Source organism: Sus scrofa, chromosome 13 (assembly GCF_054392235.1).
Source record: "Sus scrofa isolate SSC_HxYL_T2T_F1_AM1 chromosome 13, Sscrofa_HxYL_maternal_Yorkshire_Landrace_v2.0, whole genome shotgun sequence".
Lineage (NCBI taxonomy): Eukaryota > Metazoa > Chordata > Mammalia > Artiodactyla > Suidae > Sus > Sus scrofa.
The window spans coordinates 45774381-45793000 of record NC_139395.1 but is presented as its reverse complement, the minus strand read 5'-3'; the positions used below and the strand labels follow the sequence as shown (position 1 = coordinate 45793000).

General features: G+C 50.0%; 2 protein-coding genes across 2 annotated transcripts; both read right to left on the bottom strand.

Annotated features, from left to right (window-relative positions):
* Positions 1-1199: 1199 nt before the first annotated feature.
* Positions 1200-3062, bottom strand: LOC110256441 (protegrin-1). The gene is made up of 4 exons (XM_021070622.2): positions 2847-3062; positions 2335-2442; positions 2111-2182; positions 1200-1514 (listed from the first exon to the last, which is right to left on the bottom strand). Exons 1-4 carry the CDS (start codon positions 3042-3044, stop codon positions 1443-1445), a joined length of 450 nt encoding a protein of 149 aa, XP_020926281.2. The 5' UTR covers positions 3045-3062; the 3' UTR covers positions 1200-1442.
* Positions 3063-16547: 13485 nt separating this feature from the next.
* On the bottom strand, positions 16548-18271 carry LOC146397305 (antibacterial peptide PMAP-23). Its single transcript, XM_084988404.1, has 4 exons — positions 18056-18271; positions 17543-17650; positions 17323-17394; positions 16548-16739 (listed from the first exon to the last, which is right to left on the bottom strand). The coding sequence occupies exons 1-4, from the start codon at positions 18251-18253 to the stop codon at positions 16656-16658; spliced, it is 462 nt and encodes a 153-aa protein (XP_084844530.1). The 5' UTR covers positions 18254-18271; the 3' UTR covers positions 16548-16655.
* Between the last annotated feature and the right edge of the window lie 349 nt (positions 18272-18620).

The following is an 18620-nucleotide window of genomic DNA, read 5'->3' as shown; positions in this document are numbered from 1 at the left end:
AGCACTGCTAATCTAAGGAGTTCAAAGTCAGGGTCATGGTTATGTGGAAGGGGTTGCAACCGGAAAAGGGGCAGGGAGGTTCCTGAGTGCTGGTTACACAACTGTGTTTATACAGCAAAATCTCAGCAAGCTGTACACTTACGATGAGTGCACCTTATTGGTATGCATTTAATATTTCACCTAGAACTTTTATGCGTAGGAAAATTTCACATTTAATATTGAGGGGAAAGGGCAAATTGCAGAGTAACTCATGCAGTTTGATTCCATATGGAAAGCGTCAATCAATATAAAACAAGACACCGTATTTCTTCACGTTCATAAATGCATATAAATATCTAGAAAGATCAGAGCAGGGAGTTCTCTTGTGGCACAGCAGGTGAAGGATCCACAGTGTTGTCATTGCAGCAGCTCAGGTAACTGCTGTGGTACACGTTCAGTCCCTGGTCCAAGAACTTCCACGCCGGGTGGGCATGGCCAAAAAAAGAGATCAGAACAGATACACACCAAGTTGATGAACGGAGGTTATTTGTGATGGGGGTGAGTAGGGCTTAGAGTCGCGTGGTCAAAAGGGCTTCAGCTGTCCTAGGATTGTTTATGAACTTTTCATAAAGAGCATGATGTCTTCTTTTTTTTTGGTTCCTTCTTAGGGCCGCACTTGTAGCATATGGAAGTTCCCAGGCTAGAGGTCAAATGGGAGCTATAGCGGCCGGCCTTTGCCACTGGCACAGCGATGCCAGATCCTTAACCCACTGAGCAAGGCCACATCCTCATAGGAGACGGGTTTGATTCTGCTGAGCCACAACCAGAACTCCAAGCGTATGTCTTTCTAAGAACAATTGTAATAAAAGAAGATGAAGGGAAGGAAGGAAGGAAGGAAGAGGGGCAGAAGGAGGCAGTCATGAGCGACGACTTGGGGCCCAGGCACCCTTTGCTGGTGTTGTGACTATGACAACCCCAGAGACTCGGGTTTTACCTTGGTGATGGGAAGGGCCCCAGGGCCGCCCCAGAGCCCTTTTCAAACTCCCTGCTGCCTTCCCTCCAAGCCATCCTAGAAGGAACAGTGGCCTCACCCATCTCTGTGGTTACAGCACCACACACACACACCACACACACACACACACACGAGTTCTCCCAGAGTTAAGGACTCAGGGTCAGGAAGTGGGAAGACAGGAGACAATGAAACTGAAGCCTGGAGGAAGTTGGTTTCACAAGAATTTATTTGACAGATGCGGGCCTGGGCAAAGCAGATGCTTAGGTCTCCTTGCTGGGATTTTAATGTACCGAAAGGCCTTCTGGGTGAGTTGCCTGCAAATCCTTCACCGTCTACCAGGGAACCTTGGTGGACCGAATGGTGGGGGACGGAAAGGTGGAGGCGGAAAAATTGGGGGACGGAAACCTGGCCCCGGGAAAATTGGGGGAGGGAAAGCCTGCCGTCGCAACCGTCATCCTCGTCCGACACAGACGCAGAACCTACGCCTACAATAGCACAGGCGACCTCCCCTGACACCTTGAACCTGTGACCAAGAGAAACAGGTTTCGGGTGGGGTCTGGCCAAGGGTCAAGACAAGAACCCTCCCTCCAGACTAGAAAAATCCCTGAATGGGGAAACAGTAAGAGGCTTGGGGCCCCGGTCCACCTCTGGCTGTGACCTTTGGAGCACGTGGTGGAATCCCCCACAGACACATAAGTGGACTCAGGCCCAGAGATGGCTGGGGGCTTGCCAGGGTCCCAAACCCAGCCCCGCAAAGCTGGCCAGGAGCAGGGCCTGCAAGTCCATTAGTCCGGTCACTGCCTCTCAGCCGACAGCACAGGAAGAACCCGCTGGGATCTTGGGAGAAGAGACAAGGCTGGGCCCCACCCAAGAGTGTGATTCAGAGGGTCGGGGTGGGGCCTGAAATGTGCCTTTCTGACAAATACGAGGGGGGGACCCCATTGAGGGAACCGCGGCCCTAAGGATGACAGAGCCAGACCTGGAGCCCTGGGGCCGAGGTGAGGGAAGGGCCGGGGTAGGAGGGCCTTTCCACGCCCTGGATGGGGCAGCGGGTAACACTCCCAAGGAGTTCCCCACACCAAGCCATTAGCAACTTGACACCAATAAGGGGCCACTCACCTCATTGCAGGTGATGTCGAGCGGGTCCTTGATCTGATCCAGGGTGACTGTCCCCACACACTGTTTCACCCGCTGGAAGGGGAGACTCAAGGTCAAACTGGGACCCCCCCTCCTCCATCCATGAGCTCCCAGCCTCACCCCAGGGCCTGGACATCTTCCCCAGCAGGCTCTCCTGTTCAGCTCCTTGGGAAGCATCCGCCAGCGCCCCCAGCCCCCAGCCTCACCCCGTTCTCCTTGAAGTCACACAGCTCCGGGGGCCGCCGGGTCGGCCTGGGACACACAGTCTCCTTCACCGTGAAGCTCACAGGTTTTGGGGTGCCCGGGTCCTCGTCCTGGTCAAGGATCAAAGTGGGGAGATGGGACTCGGGCTCAGGCTTCCCCCTCGGATCTGTCACCCCCTCCCCGCCCCCACCTAGACAGCAGCCTCTGCAGCCCCTGCTGGGAGCCTGGCCCTGGGCTTGGTGCTGGGTGCACAGGGGAGGGGACAGAGCCCGCTCCTGCCTCACAGGCTGTGCAGGGCCCTGAGCCCACAGCCCAGAGGCTAAGGCGGGAAGCTCTCACGCGGGCAGGGCACCCAGCTCTGGGAAGGTTTCCTGGCAGAGGGGGTCCCCCTTAGAGGGACAAGTGCCTTCCTGGCAGGAGGGACAGCCTGAGCAGGGGGAGGGACAGGGAGCCCCGAGGCGGGTGGGGGACAGCCCCCGCCCCCCAGCCCCTCCTGAGCCCCTGCCCGACTCACGGCCTTGGGCGGCTGGTCCAGCTCCAGGAGGCGGTAGAGATTAGCTTCCGAGGACTGCTCGTTGAGGCGATCCACAGCACGAAGCACGGCCTCCCTGTAGCTGAGGGCCTGGGCGCTGGCCGAGGGCACCACGAGTGCCAGCAGCAGAAGCCACAGTGACCAGCGCCCCAGGCACAGGCTGGCCCTCTGGGTCTCCATGGTGCCCAGGTGAGCCTCCTCCCAGCCTGCGGGACCCTCCTTTATGCCCAGCCTGGGTCTGGGACTTCCTGAGCGGCCCCATCCCTGGCTGCCTCCCAGGATGCTGGCTGGACTTGCCTCAGCCCTGGCTCTTGCCTCAGGGGATTGCTGGGCAGTGGGGAAGGATGGGTGCCTGTGCAAGGTGAAGAAGTGGTTTCTCCATCGCCCTGACAGTGTCCTGGCCTCTCCTGGGCCCCACAGGCAGTGTTACAGGCAGGGTTGCTCAAGAGGGTTGGGTCCTTCAGGAGAAGGAGAGGCAGGCACTGTCTCACACCTGCTCTGGGTCGTGGCCATTTCAGCCCCTGCCTTGAGCCCACACACCCCTGCCTGGCACTGGGGCCTGCATTCTCGAATCTCACCTTTGTCCCCACTTCCAGCTCTCAAACCCTACACACTGCTGTCACAGACACCCCGGCCACTCAAGCCTCTGTGTCCTCCTGCTCCTGTCCCAATGGCTCTGCACCTGATCCCTCGGCTTGCCCTGCCCTTCCACCCGAGGAAGCCTTCCCTGACCTCCAGCCACACAAGGTGCCCCCTCGTCTTGGCTCCCACAGCCTCAGGTCTTCTCTTCTGATTTGACCCCAAAAGACTCCTGGTCACTGCTCTGGTGAAGACACTGGGCTGGGGTGGCCAGTGTCGGGGGCAGAGACAGCACAGCTGGGAGAGCGAACGGGCCAAGGCCAATTCTTGTACAGTTCTCCAGAGGAATGGCATTGTGACTGTGAGGCCTGGAGTAGCTCTTTGGACTCAGCTGGGCTCTAGGCCCCGGGGACTTGCCCAGGGCACATGGGAAGTGGCAGCCAGGATGACTGGTGCTGACTGAGCCTTGGAGAAGGAAGGCGAGGTGGGCTTCTGAACAACCTGGCTTCACAGTCCAGGTATTGCCCCAGGGGCCTCTTGGTCAAGCTGTAGCCTTTCCCAAGTCAAAGGAGGAAAAGGAGGTGGTTACAGTAGAAAGCAATTAGCAATACCCACGCTTACTGAGTAGCTGGTAAGCCTGAAATGCTCCTTGGGCTTTCCTGCCTCTGCACCTTTGAATTTCCCAAACCTTAGGACTGAGCTTCCCTTCCCCATCCCCCCATGGGGAGAGGAGGCTGTTCAAGGACAAGGTCTGATAAAGGAGTCAACCGAGGGAAAGAACGTGGAACCGGCTGGCCCATAAGCGAAGCTCCCTAAACAGGAGTGGTGATGATCACCCAGAATGAGCTGCCCCCAGGCATTCTGGAGTCGGGCAGGGTGAGTTTGAATCCTCGCTTTGCCTCTCACCAGCTGTGACTCCCTTGCAAAGACTCTGCTCTGGGGGACCCTCGGCAGCCAGTGAGCGTGAAGCCAACTCAAATGGCCTCAGACGCAGCTGAGAAGGCCGTGAGGGGAGCAGGAGCTCAAGCCGGTAGATGGACACCTGGGAAGAGGCTCCTTATCCCCCTGTTCCCTTAGCCCGGTTCTTGCTTCAGGAGACAGAGAAGCGTGACCGAACCCAGCACTATGTGAAAAAGACCACACACACCACGACGAAGTGGGATTCATCCCAGGTTCACAAGGATGCTTCAACACAACGCAAATCGGTCAACATCGACCACCACATTAACAAAAGAAAAGTCAAAAACCACGTGATCATCTCAATAGATGCAGAAAAAGCGTGTGACAAAGTCCAACATCCACTCGTGATACACACTCTGACAAAGTGGGTGTGGAGGGAACATACCTTAACGTAATCAAAGCCATTGATGGCACACCCACAGCAAATACAGTACTCAATGGAGAAAAGCTGAAAGCCTTCCCACTAACATCTGGAACAAGACAAGGATACCCAGCCTCACCACTGTTGTGTTCAACAGAGTATTGGAAGTCCTAACCACAGCAATCAGACAAACAAAAGACATAAAAAGGATCCAGATTGGAAGAGAAGTGGTAAAATTGTCACTGTGTGCAGATGACATGATACCATACCCAGAAAACCCTAAGGACTCCACACAACAACTCCTCAAACGGATCCATGAAGTCAGCAAAGGAGCAGGATACAAGGTTAACACTCACAGAAATCAGGCGGTCCCGTCACAGCCCAGCGGAGAGGAATCCGACGAGGAACCATGAGGTTTCGGGTTCGATGTCTGGCTTCACTCAGTGGGTTAAGGCGCTGGTGTTGCTGTGAGCTGTGTGGTGTAGGTCCAATTAGACCCCTAGCCTGGGGACCTCCATATGCCGAGGGTGGGGCCCTTAAAAGCAAAAGATAGAAAGACAGAAAGACAGAAAGACAGGAAGGAAGGAAGGAAAGAGAGAAAGAGCGAGAGAGAAATCAGTTGCATTTCTGTATACTAACAATGAAATATTAGAGAAGGAATACAAAAATACAACACCTTTTACAATCACACCCAAAAACATTAAGTACCTGGGAATAAACCTGACCACGGAGATGAAAGTCTTATCTGCTGAGACCTGTAACACCTCAATCAAGGAAATTAAAGAGGATGCCAAGAAATGGAAGGATAGTCCATGCTCCTGGGCTGGAAAAATGCATATCGTATAATGGCCACACCAGCCAAAGCACTCTACAGATTCAATGGAATCCCTATCCAATTCCCCATGACATTGTTCACAGAACTAGAACAAACAATCCAAATACTTATATGGAACCACAAAAGACCCAGAATTGCCAAAGCAATGCTGAGGAACAAAAACCAAGCAGGAGGCATCACTCTCCCGGACTTCGGGCAATATTGCAGAGCCACAGCAATCAAGAGAGTGTGGTACCAGTACGAAAACAGACATACAGACCAGTGGAACAGAATCGAGAACCCAGAAATAAACCCAGACACCTACCGTCAATTAGTCTTTGCCAAAGGCGGCAAGAATATCAAAAGGGGGAAAAGACAGTCTTTTCAGCCAGTGGTGCTGGGAAAACTGGACAGTCGCGTGTAAATAAGTGAAACTGGAACACACCCTCACACCACGCACAAAAATAAACGCCACATGGCTTAAAGACTTAAACATAAAGCAAGACACCATCAAACTCCTAGGAGGGAACAAAGGCAAACATTCTCTGACATCTACCTTACAAACGTTTTCTTAGGTCAGTCTCCCAAGGCAACAGAAATAAAAGCAAAAATAAACCTATGCGACCTAATCAAACTGACACCCTTTGGCACAGCAAAGGAAACCATTAAAAAAAGAGAGAGAGAGAAACAAAAAGACCACGTACAGAATGGGAGAAAGGAGTTTCAAACGGTGCAACGGACAAGGGCTTCCTCTCTAAACTATGCAAGCATCTTATACAACGCGAGAGCAAAAAAAGCCAACAACCCAACTGAAAAATGGGCAAAAGACCTGAACAGACATTTCTCCAAAGAAGACTTACAGATGCCCAACAGGCACAGGAAAAGATGTTCCCCATCTCGGATTATTAGAGAAATGCACATCAAAACTCCCATGAGGTACCAACTCCCACCAGTCGGAATGGCCGTCATTAATAAATCCACAAATAACAAATGCTAGAGAGGGTGTGCAGAAGAGGGAACCCTCCCACACTGTTGGTGGGAATGTACCTTGGTACAGCCACTGTGGACAACAGTATGGCGGTGCCCCCGAAAACTTACCGCAGAACCACCACATCATCCAGCAATCCCATTCTTTTTTTTTTTTAATATTTATTTTTATTTTCCCACTGTACAGCAAGGGGTTCAGGTTATCCTTACATGTATACATTACAATTACATTTTTCCCCCACCTTTTCTTCTGTTGCAACATGAGTATCTAGACATAGTTCTCAATGCTATTCAGCAGGATCTCCTTGTAAATCTATTCTAACTTGTGTCTGATAAGCCCAAGCTCCTGATCCCTCCCACTCCCTCCCCCTCCCATCAGGCAGCCACAAGTCAGCAATCCCACTCTTGCACATGCGTCCGGACAAACTTTTCCTCGAAAAAGACACATGCACCCGTATGTTCACTGCAGCGCTACTCACACTAGCCAAGACATGGAAACAACCTAAAGGTCCATCGACAGATGAGTGGATTAAGAAGACATGGTATATGTACACAATGGAATACTACTGAGCCATAAAAAAGAACAAAACCAGGCCATTTGCAGCAACACGGAAGCAACTAGAGACTCTCATGCTAGATGAGGTAAGTCAGAAAGAGAAAGACAATACCACATGATATCACTTATATCTGGACTCTAATCTTCAGCACAGATGAACCTTTCCGCAGGAAAGACACTCACGGACTTGGAGAACATGCTTGTGGCTGCACAGGAGGAGGGGGAAGGGAGTGGGATGGACTGGGAATTGGGGGTCAATGGATGCAACCTATTGCCTTTGCAATGAATAAGCATGGTGATCCTGCTGTGTAGCCCTGGGACCTGTATCTAGTCACTCATGGTGGAGCATGAAGGGGGATGACATGAGACAAAGAATGTATACACGTATGTGGGACTGGGTCTCTTTGCCGTACTGTAGAAAACTGACAAAACCCTGTAAACCAGCTACGACGGGAAAAAACCATTTAAAAAATATTCTTAAGAATACAGGTGGATGACGATCTTACAAAAAAGAGAGAGAGGGAGGGAGAGAGAGAGAGACTCAGACAGAGTGTTAAGGCACGAGTAAGGAATGGGGTCAGGAGTGGGAGGATCTGCAGCCACAGTGGCTGTGCCCTGAGATGATCAGGCTAGGCCCTGGGCACTCTCCCAATGGCACCTTCTAACCCACAGAGAGCAATGGTCCTGCGGAGGCTAGGCCTGAAAGAGTGTTGTCACCACCTGGCCCCCAGCCTGGGCTCCGCCTTTCCCAGTGCCCCTCCAGCTTCCCTACCGGTCTGGTTCTGACAGACATCCTTTCCCACCACGCTCTGCACTTAAAAGGCCCCAGTCGGACAAAGCACAGCCTCAGCCGTGTGTGGCCCCGCGTCCTCAGGCCAGTCCCAGAGCCCCGGGCTTCCAGGCATCAAAGCAAAGTGGTCAAGACAAGAAGCAGGGCCAGGGCTGAGTGACCTGGCTTCCGGTCCCGCCCTCCACCCAACCTGCTGACCTTCTGGGAGAAGGTAAACCAGATTTTCCCCAGCTGCCCCTCCCTCTCCCGCCCTGGGAAACGGAAGATGTCTTACACCTGCAGAGGAGGCCCTCCTATCCTCCATGGAGCTATTCCTGCCGCACAGAACTTCAAGGTGCGGGCCAGGGGCCCAGTCTCCACTGGGTAAAGGGGGACAGCAGGCAGCCACTTTATACAGCCCCTCTTCATGGTCCCCCGGAGAAGCCTGGCCCAGCACAGGCCATTATCCATGTCCCCCACCCTGTCCCACTTTTCAGGAGCCTCCCGCAGGACACTCCCTCAGGCCATGAGGAGGAAGGAACCAAGATGCTTCCTGCGTCTTGCTTGGGCCTACCTGGGCAACTGGAAACCTCGCAGACCTGCGGGAGTGGGACAGCTCCGTCCACCCCATGGGCAGGTGTGCAGCCTTTAAAAAGAATGAGCTTGGGAGTCCCCTTCGTGGCACAGCAGAAACAATCCAACTAGGAAGCATGAGGTTGTGAGTTCAATGCCTGGCCTTGCTCAGTGGGTCAAGGATCCGGCGTTGCTGTGAGTTGTGGGTATAGTTTGCTCAGATCTGGTGTTGCTGTGGCTGTGGTGTAGGCCGGCAGGTAGAGCTCTGATTTGACCCTTAGCCTGAGAACCTCCATGTGCTGTGGGTGTGGCCCTAAAATGACAAAAACTAAAGAAAAAAAGAAAAGCAAAGAATGAGCTGGGAAGTTCTCTGGTAGCCTACCAGTTAAGGGTTTTTTTTTTTTTTTTTTTTTCCTTTTTTTTTGGCTATTTCTTGGGCCGCTCCCTCGGCATATGGAGGTTCCCAGGCTAGGGGTCCAATCGGAGCCGTAGCCACCAGCCTACACCAGAGCCACAGCAACACGGGATCCAAGCCGCGTCTGCAACCTACACCACAGCTCACAGCAACGCCGGATCATTAACCCACTGAGCAAGGGCAGGGACCGAACCCGCAACCTCATGGTTCCTAGTCGGATTCATTAACCACTGCGCCACGACGGGAACTCCCCCCAGTTAAGGGTTTGACATTATCACTGCCCTGGCTCAAGCCTGTCCTTGGCCTGGGAACTTCCCCATGCTTTGGGCATAGCCGTTAGAAAAATGAAAATAAAAGTAAAATAATACAAACAGAAAGAGCCGTAAACTCCACAAATATCCATCAATAGTCAAAGTAAATGTATCTGTGTATATTCCTACAGTTGAATAACACTCCGCAACAAAAAAATCAACCTACTATGATTACACTAATGTCACTGAGGATTCTAACAAACACGTTCCATGAAGAAACTGGATACAAAAGAATACTCGTTATGGTTCAATTTTCTATGAATTTCAAATTTCGGCAACACTAATGTGAGGGGTTCGGGGTAAGGGTCTCGGTTATGGGGAAGGGGTAGCAACTGGAAGGAGGACAAGGAGGTTTCTGGGTGCTGGTCACACACATGCACACATTTAGCAAAAGATCCACAAGATGCAAGTTTACTGTCAGTGCACATTTCACAGGTACATCTAACGTTTCAATGACAAATTTTAAAAACATGGACATTGCAAGGTATGTCAGTAAGGGGGAAAGGTAAATTTCAGAATAATTCATACAAATTGACCCCTTTCATATAAACATCATTCACTGGAAAACAAGATATACCATGTTTTGCTATGTTCATAAATGCAAATAAAGGTCTGGAAACAAACAAGAACAGATGCCCACCCCATTGACGAAGGGACCTTGTTTTGAACATGGAGGTGAGACAGGATGTCAAAAGGAATTTCTTTCACCTGGGAGTGTAAGAATGTTTCAAGTGGAGAATAGATCCTTTAACAATGCTTATAATGAAAAGACGGGGGAGGTTCCCCTGTGGCATGGTGGGTTAATGGTCCAGTGTGTCCCTGTGGTGTGGCCGGTTGGATGCCCAGCCCTGTGCAGTGTGCTAAGGATCCGGTGTTGCCGCAGCTGAGTGGGGCTCTGGAGGATGGAGAAGCCCCTCCTCACCCACTCTCACTGCCTCCTTTGTTCTCTTTTGGCCTCGCCTCCACTCCCCGAGTCTGGCTTCAGATTTTATCATATCAAATCTGATAAAAGGACGGAATGTACTTCTTTGCAGGAGAGATACTGACTCGCAGACTTTGAAAGACGCATGGTTTCCAAAGGAGAGAGTTTGGGCAGTGGGGGGTGCACTGGGGTTGTGGGATGGAAATCCTATAAAATTGGACTGTGATGATCATTGTACAACTGTAAATGTAATAAATTCATTGAGTAATTCAAAAAATAAAATAAAATATGATACGAAGGAACATACCTACAAAATATAAACAGACTCACAGACATAGAGAACAGACTTGTGATAAGGGGGAGGGGGTGGGGAAGGGAAGGATTAGGCCTTTGGGATTATCAGATGCAAACTGTTATATATAGAATAGATAAACAACAAGGTCCTGCTATATACCACAGGGAACTGTATTCAATATTCTGTGATAAGCCGTAATAGAAAAGGATATGAAAAAGAACACATATATGTATAACTGAGTCACTTTGCTGTGCAGCAGAAATTAACACAGCATTGTAAATCAACCATATTTCAATAAAGTTTTAGAAAAAAGAAAAAGAAAACCTCGACCTTTTTTTTCATAATGTGCTTGAGCCCATATGACTCTCAGACTAAAGCAAGCAGATATAGGAAGGGGTTCACATACTTGAAAAACAGAGCAACCACAAACCAAAGCCAATCAGTACAGTCACAAAAACTAAACAGAAGATGACACAAGCATAAAATAAAAGGAAATCATCCAGGAGTTCCCGTCATGGAGCAGTGGTTAACGAATCCGACTAGGAACCATGAGGCTGCGGGTTCGTTCCCTGCCCTCGCTCAGTGGGTTAAGGATCCGCCATTGCCATGAGCTGTGGTGTGGGTCACAGATGCGGCTCGGATCCCGTGTTGCTGTGGCTGTGGTGTAGGCTGGTGGCTACAGCTCTGATTGGATCCCTAGCCTGGGAACCTCCATGTGCCATGGGAACAGCTCAAGGAAAGGCAAAAAAAAAAAAAAAAAGGAAATAATCCAACCAAATGAAGAGTGGAACAAAGGAGATACATGGAACCAACTGGAAAACAACCCTTAAAACAGCAATAAGTACATATTTATCAATAGTTACCTTAAACGTCAATGGACTGAATGTATTGATCAAAAGATACGGAATGGGAGTTCTCGTCGTGGCTCAGTGGTAAACGAGTCCGACTAGGAACCATGAGGTTGCAGGTTCGATCCCTGGCCTCACTCAGTGGGTTAAGGATCCGGCGTTGCTGTGAGGTGTGGTGCAGGTCGCAGACGCAGCTCGGATCCCGCGTTGCTGTGGCTGTGGCTGTGGCTGTGGCTGTGGCTGCGGTGTAGGCTGGCGGCTACAGCTCCAACTAGACCCCTAGCCTGGGAACCTCCATATGACGCAGGCACAGCCCTAGAAAAGACAAAAGACACCGAATGGAAGACTGGATAAAAAGCAGAGCCTGCAATATACTCACCTTAGGGCAAAGGATACATATAAATTCAAAGTGAGGGGATGAAAATAGATATTTCATGTGAATGGAGAAGACAGGAAAGTGGGAGTTGCAGTAACCCTATCAGACAGAGTAGACTTTAAAACAAAGGCCATAAAGAAAAGGAAAGAAGGACACTATTTAATGATAAAAGGATCAGTTCAAGAAGAGGCTATTACACTTGCTAACATATATGCTCCTATATAAGGAGCACCCAAAGACATACCACGAACACTAATAAACACAAAAAGGAGAAAGTGATGGGAACGCAACAGCAGTAGAAGATTTAACACCCCACCCACATCAACGGATAGATCCTCTAGACAGAAATCAACAAGACAAGAGATCCTCCATGACACAGTAGAACAGTTAGACTTAATAGATATTTTCAGGATATTACATCCAAAGGAAAACCAGAAGTATACATTCTTTTCAAGTGCACATGGAACCTTCTCAAGGAATGACTGCATACTGGGCCACAAAACTAACCTCAACTAATCTAAGAGTACAGAAATTCTTTCAAGAGTCCTCTCTGACCACAATGGCATGAAACTAGAAATCAACTACAGGAAGAAAATTGCGAAAAACAAGATGACATGTGGAGCTCCTACTGTGGCTCAGCAGTTAACAAACCCTACTAATATCCATGAGCATGCGGGTTCGATCCCTGGCCTCGCTCAGTGGGTTAAGGATCCGGCGTTGCTGTGAGCTGTGGTGTGGGCTGGCAGCTGTAGCTCCGATTTGACCCCTAGCCTGGGAACCTCCATATGCCATGGGTGAGGCCTTAAAAAGACCAAAAAAAAAAAAAAAAAAAAAGAATTACCCGAAAACAAAGATATTAAAAAAAAAAAAAGACTACATAGAGACTAAATAACATGCTACTAGAAAAACAGTGGGTCAATGAGGAAATCAAAAAGGAAATTAAAAAATACCTAGAGACAGACAATGAAAACACAACCATTCAAAATCTATGGAATGCTGCAAAAGCAATTCTTAGAGGGTAGTTCATAGCAAAACAGACCTTCCTCAAAAGAGAAGAAAAAGCTCAAATCGACACCTAACCTGCCACCTAAAAGAACTAGAAAAAGAACAAACAAAACCTAAAGTCAGCAGAAGGAAGGAAACCATAAAGATCAGAGATGAAATCAATAAAACAGAGATTCAAAAGAACAATAGCGAAAATCAATAAAACCAAGAGCTGGTTCTTTGAAAGGGTACATGAAATTGAAAAACCGCTGGCCTAACTCGCCAAGAAGAAGAAAGAACCCAAATAAACAATAAGCAATGAAAAAGGAAATGGATTAACAATGAGATCCTGCTGTGTAGCACTGAGAACGATGTCTAGATACTTACAATGCAGCACGACGATGGGAGACGAAATTTATGCATACGTGTATGTGTGACTGGGTTCCCATGCTGTACACTGGGGGGAAAAAAGTGTGTCGGAAATAACAATAAAAACTAAACTAAAAAAAAAAAGAGAGAGAGAAATGAAAAAGGAGAAATCTCAACAGATACTGCAGAAATACAAAAAGCCATAGGAGAACACTATGAACAATTATATGCCAACAAATTCGACAGCCTAGAAGAAATGGACAACTTTCTAGAGACATACAGCCTGCCGAAACTGAATCAAGAAGAAATAGACCATTTGAAGAGACCAATCACTAGAAATGCAATTAAACATGTAATGAAAACACTCCCTACAAACCAACGTCCAGGACCAGATGGCTTCCCAGGTGAATTCTACCAAACATACAAACAAGAACTTATACCCATCCTTCTTAAACTTATACAAGTTTAACTTATACCCATCCTTCTTAAACGTTTCCAAAAGATGGAAGAAGGAACACTCTCAAAGACATTCTATGAAGCCACCATCACCCTAATTCCAAAATAATACAAAGATACTACCAAAAACAAATTATAGGCCAATATCTTTGATGAAGAGATATGCAAAAATTCTCAGCAAGATTTTAGCCAACTGAATCCAACAATACATAAAAAAGATCATACACCATGACCAAGTGGGATTCATCCCAACCTCACAAGGATGGTTCAACACATGCGAATCAATCAACATCATACACGACATTACCAAAAGAAAAGTCAAAAACCACACCAGGGAATTCCCATTGTGGCTTAATGGTAACAAACCCGACTGGTATCCATGAGGATGCAGGTTCGACCCCTGGCCTTGCTTACCGGGTTGAGGACCAGCATTGCTGTGAGCTGCGGTGCAGGTCGCAGACATGGCTCACATTGCTGTGGCTGTGGTGTAGGCCAGCAGCCACAGTTCCCTTTCAACCCCTAGCCTGGGAACTCCCATATGCTGTGGGTATGACCCTAGAAAGACAAAAACCAAACAGGCAAACAAACAAACACATGATCATCTCAATAGATGCAGAAAAAAGCATTCACCAAAATCCAACATCCATTCATAAAGCCTCTTACCACAGTGGGAATACAGGGAACATACTGTAACATAATAAAAGCCACTTATGACAAACCCACAGCCGATATAATACTCAACGAATAAAAGCTGAAAACCTTCCCTGCTCAAAACTGGAACAAGACAAGGATGACCACTCTCACCACTTTTATCCAACATAATATTGGAAGTCCTACCTACAGCAATCAGACAAACAAAAGATGGGAAAGCTATCCGAATTGGAAGAGAAGAGGTAAAATATTATCGCTATATGGAGATGACATACTACTATAAATAGAAAACCCTAAGGACTCCACACAAAAACAACTCAAACCAATCAACAAATGCAGCAAAGCAGCGGGACAGATTAACATTCAGAAACTGGTTGCATTTCTGTATACTACAGTGAAATATTAGAAAAGGAATACAAAAATACAATACCTTTCAAAATCACACCCCCCAAAATTAAGTACTTAGGAATAAAACTGACCCAGGATGCGGAAGATAAACTAAAAAACATTCATCAGGAAAATTAAAGAGGATTCAAAGAAATGGAAAGATGTCCCATGCTCCCGGATTGGAAAGACTTAATATCATTAAAATGGCCATACTGCTCAGAGCAATCTACAGACTTAGTGTGATCCCTATTAAAGTACCCATGACATTCGTCACAGAACTAGAAAAAAGAATCCAAAAATTTATATGGAACCATAAAAGACCCAAAACTGCCAAAACAATCCTGAGGACGAAAACAAAACAAAGCAAAACAAAACCAAAAAACCAAACAGAAAACATAACTCTCCCGAACTTCAGACAATATTACAAAGCCACGGTAATAAAGACAGTGTGGTAACGGTACAAAAACAGAAATATGGACGAATGCAACAGATTAGGAGGAGTACTGTTGGAATGGCAGACACTCTCCCCAGCCAATCACTTTGGAAGGCTCTGACAAGGCCGGCATGCCTCCCTGCCAGGGAAGAGTACAGCTCCTTGCTCAAGGGTTGAGAGGGAAACAAGATAAGCAGCCACTCATTTCTGCTATGGGTGGTCACATATGCATGTGGACGGCACGGTCCATGACAAGGGACATCTGGCCAAAACCAAATATGAAATTTGTCCTTTCAAATATGAAAGGACAAGGCATGGCTGAGGAGACAGAAAAGCTGCCATGAGAGCAGGATGGGCAATCATGGGAGGAAACGGGAAGCACACATGACCAGCACAGGCTGTGCAGTGATGTTCCAGTGGTGACAAAATTATTATATAACATTCTCTGATTTCCATGGGGTAAACGCCTCCACGAAGGCCAGTTTCTAGCTACCAGGGGTTTAACAACCAGCTCAGAAAAATCCTGCAACTTTAACCACGGGCTCTGGCAAGCCTGTGTCCTCTGGCACAGACACACCACAGCCTCGGCTTCCTCTGTAGGGCTTCCTCCCTCAACTTGGGATGATGGAGCGGGAGAAGCACCAGGGTCCTCTAACCAGCCTGATTCAGCCCCACCTGCTCAGCAAGAGAAGTCAAGCACGACAGGTCCCAAAGTAAGTGCTCTGGGAGATCCTGCCCTCTGTGCCTCTCGGAGAGGGGGCTCTCGGTCTTGTTTCAGGTTGGCCCAGAAGCAGACCTAGGACAAGCATTTAGTGGCAGTGGTTGGTTTGGGAGGCAGTTCCAGAAAGCACCAGCAGGAGTGGAGAGAAGGGAGATGGGGCAGCACCCAGAGTCAGAACACGACACGCTGCTTCCTGGGTGCAAACTCCCCAGTGCTGCCAGTCTGCCCTGCAGCAAAGGTCAGCTCGAGAATGGGATGTGGGCAGGACGTGGACAGGACACTCCTGAAACACCCGGGCAACTAGGGATGTGACCTGTGTGTCACTCTTCCCCTTTCTCACACCGGTGCAGAGCTCTTCACCCCGAGGAGCAGGATGCTTGTTTTCCGTGGTCAAAAGAGGTGTTCCATTTGATCCCTAAACCAAGCTGACCAGCGAAATCTGGGCCCAGCTGAAGAAACAGCGATGTGTCTCCATGCCACAGGAAAGGCCAGGGGGGGTGGGATTTCCAGACTTAACATTGTCAAGGGCAGGTGGAACCTTCTGGGCATCGTCCCTGCAGGCTTAGCCTGAGGCTGAACTGTGTCTCTGTTTAACAAGAGGCCTGGCGCCTCCTGGACCGTCACCCCCATGAGAGCAGAACAGCATCCCCACCAGCACTGCGCACAGAGCGGGTCTCCTTAAGTCCCTACTGGGTGATGGAGGAGGAGGGCGGAGGCATGTGAAGGGCATGCAAGGGACCTGAATGGAGACGCTGTCTGGACCTTGTGACCCAGGTGCCTCCCACAGTGTTTTTCTGGAAGGGACAGCAGTCTCACCCAACTCTATGTTTATAGGAGGCACACGTGCACATGGGCACGCACACATATACACACACCCAGGAGAAGCAAGGCAAGTGTAGTTTAAGGCAAGATGATGTTGCTTTCACAAGAATTTATTTTTCCAGTCCTGAAGCTTGTGGTAGAATAAGCAGAACTTTAGAACTCTTCCCTGTGTCTTGAAGAATGAAATTCCTTCATGCACTAATTATCTGACCCATACAGTCACAAATTTGGGTTTCTGTGGCCGACGTACTCTCCACAGCAGGTCTATAATCCTGACACTCTGAAGCTGTGAACAAGGTATAAACAGGTTTCTTGTCAGTACTGGACCAAATTCAACACAAGACCCCTTCCTATCTGGACTTTGCTTTTCTACAGCAACCCCAGGAAACTTGGGGCAAAATTTCATCTCTGGCGGTAACCTTTGTAACCTGTGGTGAATATCTACACCCAGAGAGATGAGACACTCAGGCTCTGAGATGACAAGGGGGTTCTCAGGGTGACAAGCAGAGGCCTGCAAAGCTAGTTTGGAGCAGGAGCTGAAAGTTGATACCTCTAGTCAGTGCCTTTCAGAACTCGACACAGTCAGAATCCCCTGGGGCCTTGTGACAATACACTTGACTTGGTGCCACCTCAGAGTCTGATTCAGACGGTCTGAGTGGGGCCTGAGACTGTGACATTCTGTGTGGGGATCTTAGAGAACAACTGCTCTAAAGGATGACAGAGCCCGTCCTGGACACCTGGGGCTCAGGTGAGGGAGGGGCCAGGGTAGGAGGGTGTTCTCTGCCTGATGTAGCAGCGGGGAATTGGTCCAAAGGCTGTACCACGCGCCTAACCCCTAGGAGGACTTCAAATGAAAAGGGGCCACTCACCTGATTACAGGTTATGTCAAAGTTGCCTCTGATCTCTTTCAAGGTGACTGTCCCCACACACTGCTTCACCCGCTAGAAGGGGAGACTCAAGGTCAAATCAGGAACTCTCCCAAGCCATAAGACCCCAGCCTCACCCAAGGGCCTGGACATCTTCCCCAGAAGGCTCTCCTGTTCAGCTCCTTGGAAAGCATCCGCCAGCGCCCCCAGCCCCCAGCCTCACCCCATTCTCCTTGAAGTCACACAGCTCCGGGGGCTGCCGGGTCGGCCTGGGACACACAGTCTCCTTCACCGTGAAGCTCACAGGTTTCGGGGTGCCCGGGTCCTCGTCCTGGTCAAGGATCAAAGTGAGGAGATGGGACTCGGGCTCAGGCTTCCCCCTCGGATCTGTCACCCCCTCCCCGCCCCCCACCTAGACAGCAGCCTCTGCAGCCCCTGCTGGGAGCCTGGCCCTGGGCTTGGTGCTGGGTGCACAGGGGAGGGGACAGAGCCCGCTCCTGCCTCACAGGCTGTGCAGGGCCCTGAGCCCACAGCCCAGAGGCTAAGGCGGGAAGCTCTCACGCGGGCAGGGCACCCAGCTCTGGGAAGGTTTCCTGGCAGAGGGGGTCCCCCTTAGAGGGACAAGTGCCTTCCTGGCAGGAGGGACAGCCTGAGCAGGGGGAGGGACAGGGAGCCCCGGGGCGGGTGGGGGACAGCCCCCGCCCCCCAGCCCCTCCTGAGCCCCTGCCCGACTCACGGCCTTGGGCGGCTGGTCCAGCTCCAGGAGGCGGTAGAGATTAGCTTCCGAGGACTGCTCGTTGAGGCGATCCACGGCTCGAAGCACGGCCTCCCTGTAGCTGAGGGCCTGGGCGCTGGCCGAGGGCACCACGAGTCCCAGCAGCAGAAGCCACAGTGACCAGCGCCCCAGGCACAGGCTGGCCCTCTGGGTCTCCATGGTGCCCAGGTGAGCCTCCTCCCAGCCTGCGGGACCCTCCTTTATGCCCAGCCTGGGTCTGGGACTTCCTGAGCGGCCCCATCCCTGGCTGCCTCCCAGGATGCTGGCTGGACTTGCCTCAGCCCTGGCTCTTGCCTCAGGGGATTGCTGCTCAGTGGGCGAGGTTGGCACTGGCTGTACACTCAGTCTTGGAGAAGCTAGGAGGGCTGGGTTTCTGGTGCAACCTGGTTTCACAGTCCAGGTATTGCCCCAGGAGCCTCTTGGTCAAGCCGTATCCTTTCCCCAAGTCAAAGGAGGAAAAGGAGGTGATTACAGTAGCAAATAATTAGCAGCACACGTGGTTACTGGGTGCCTGGTACCGCTGAAA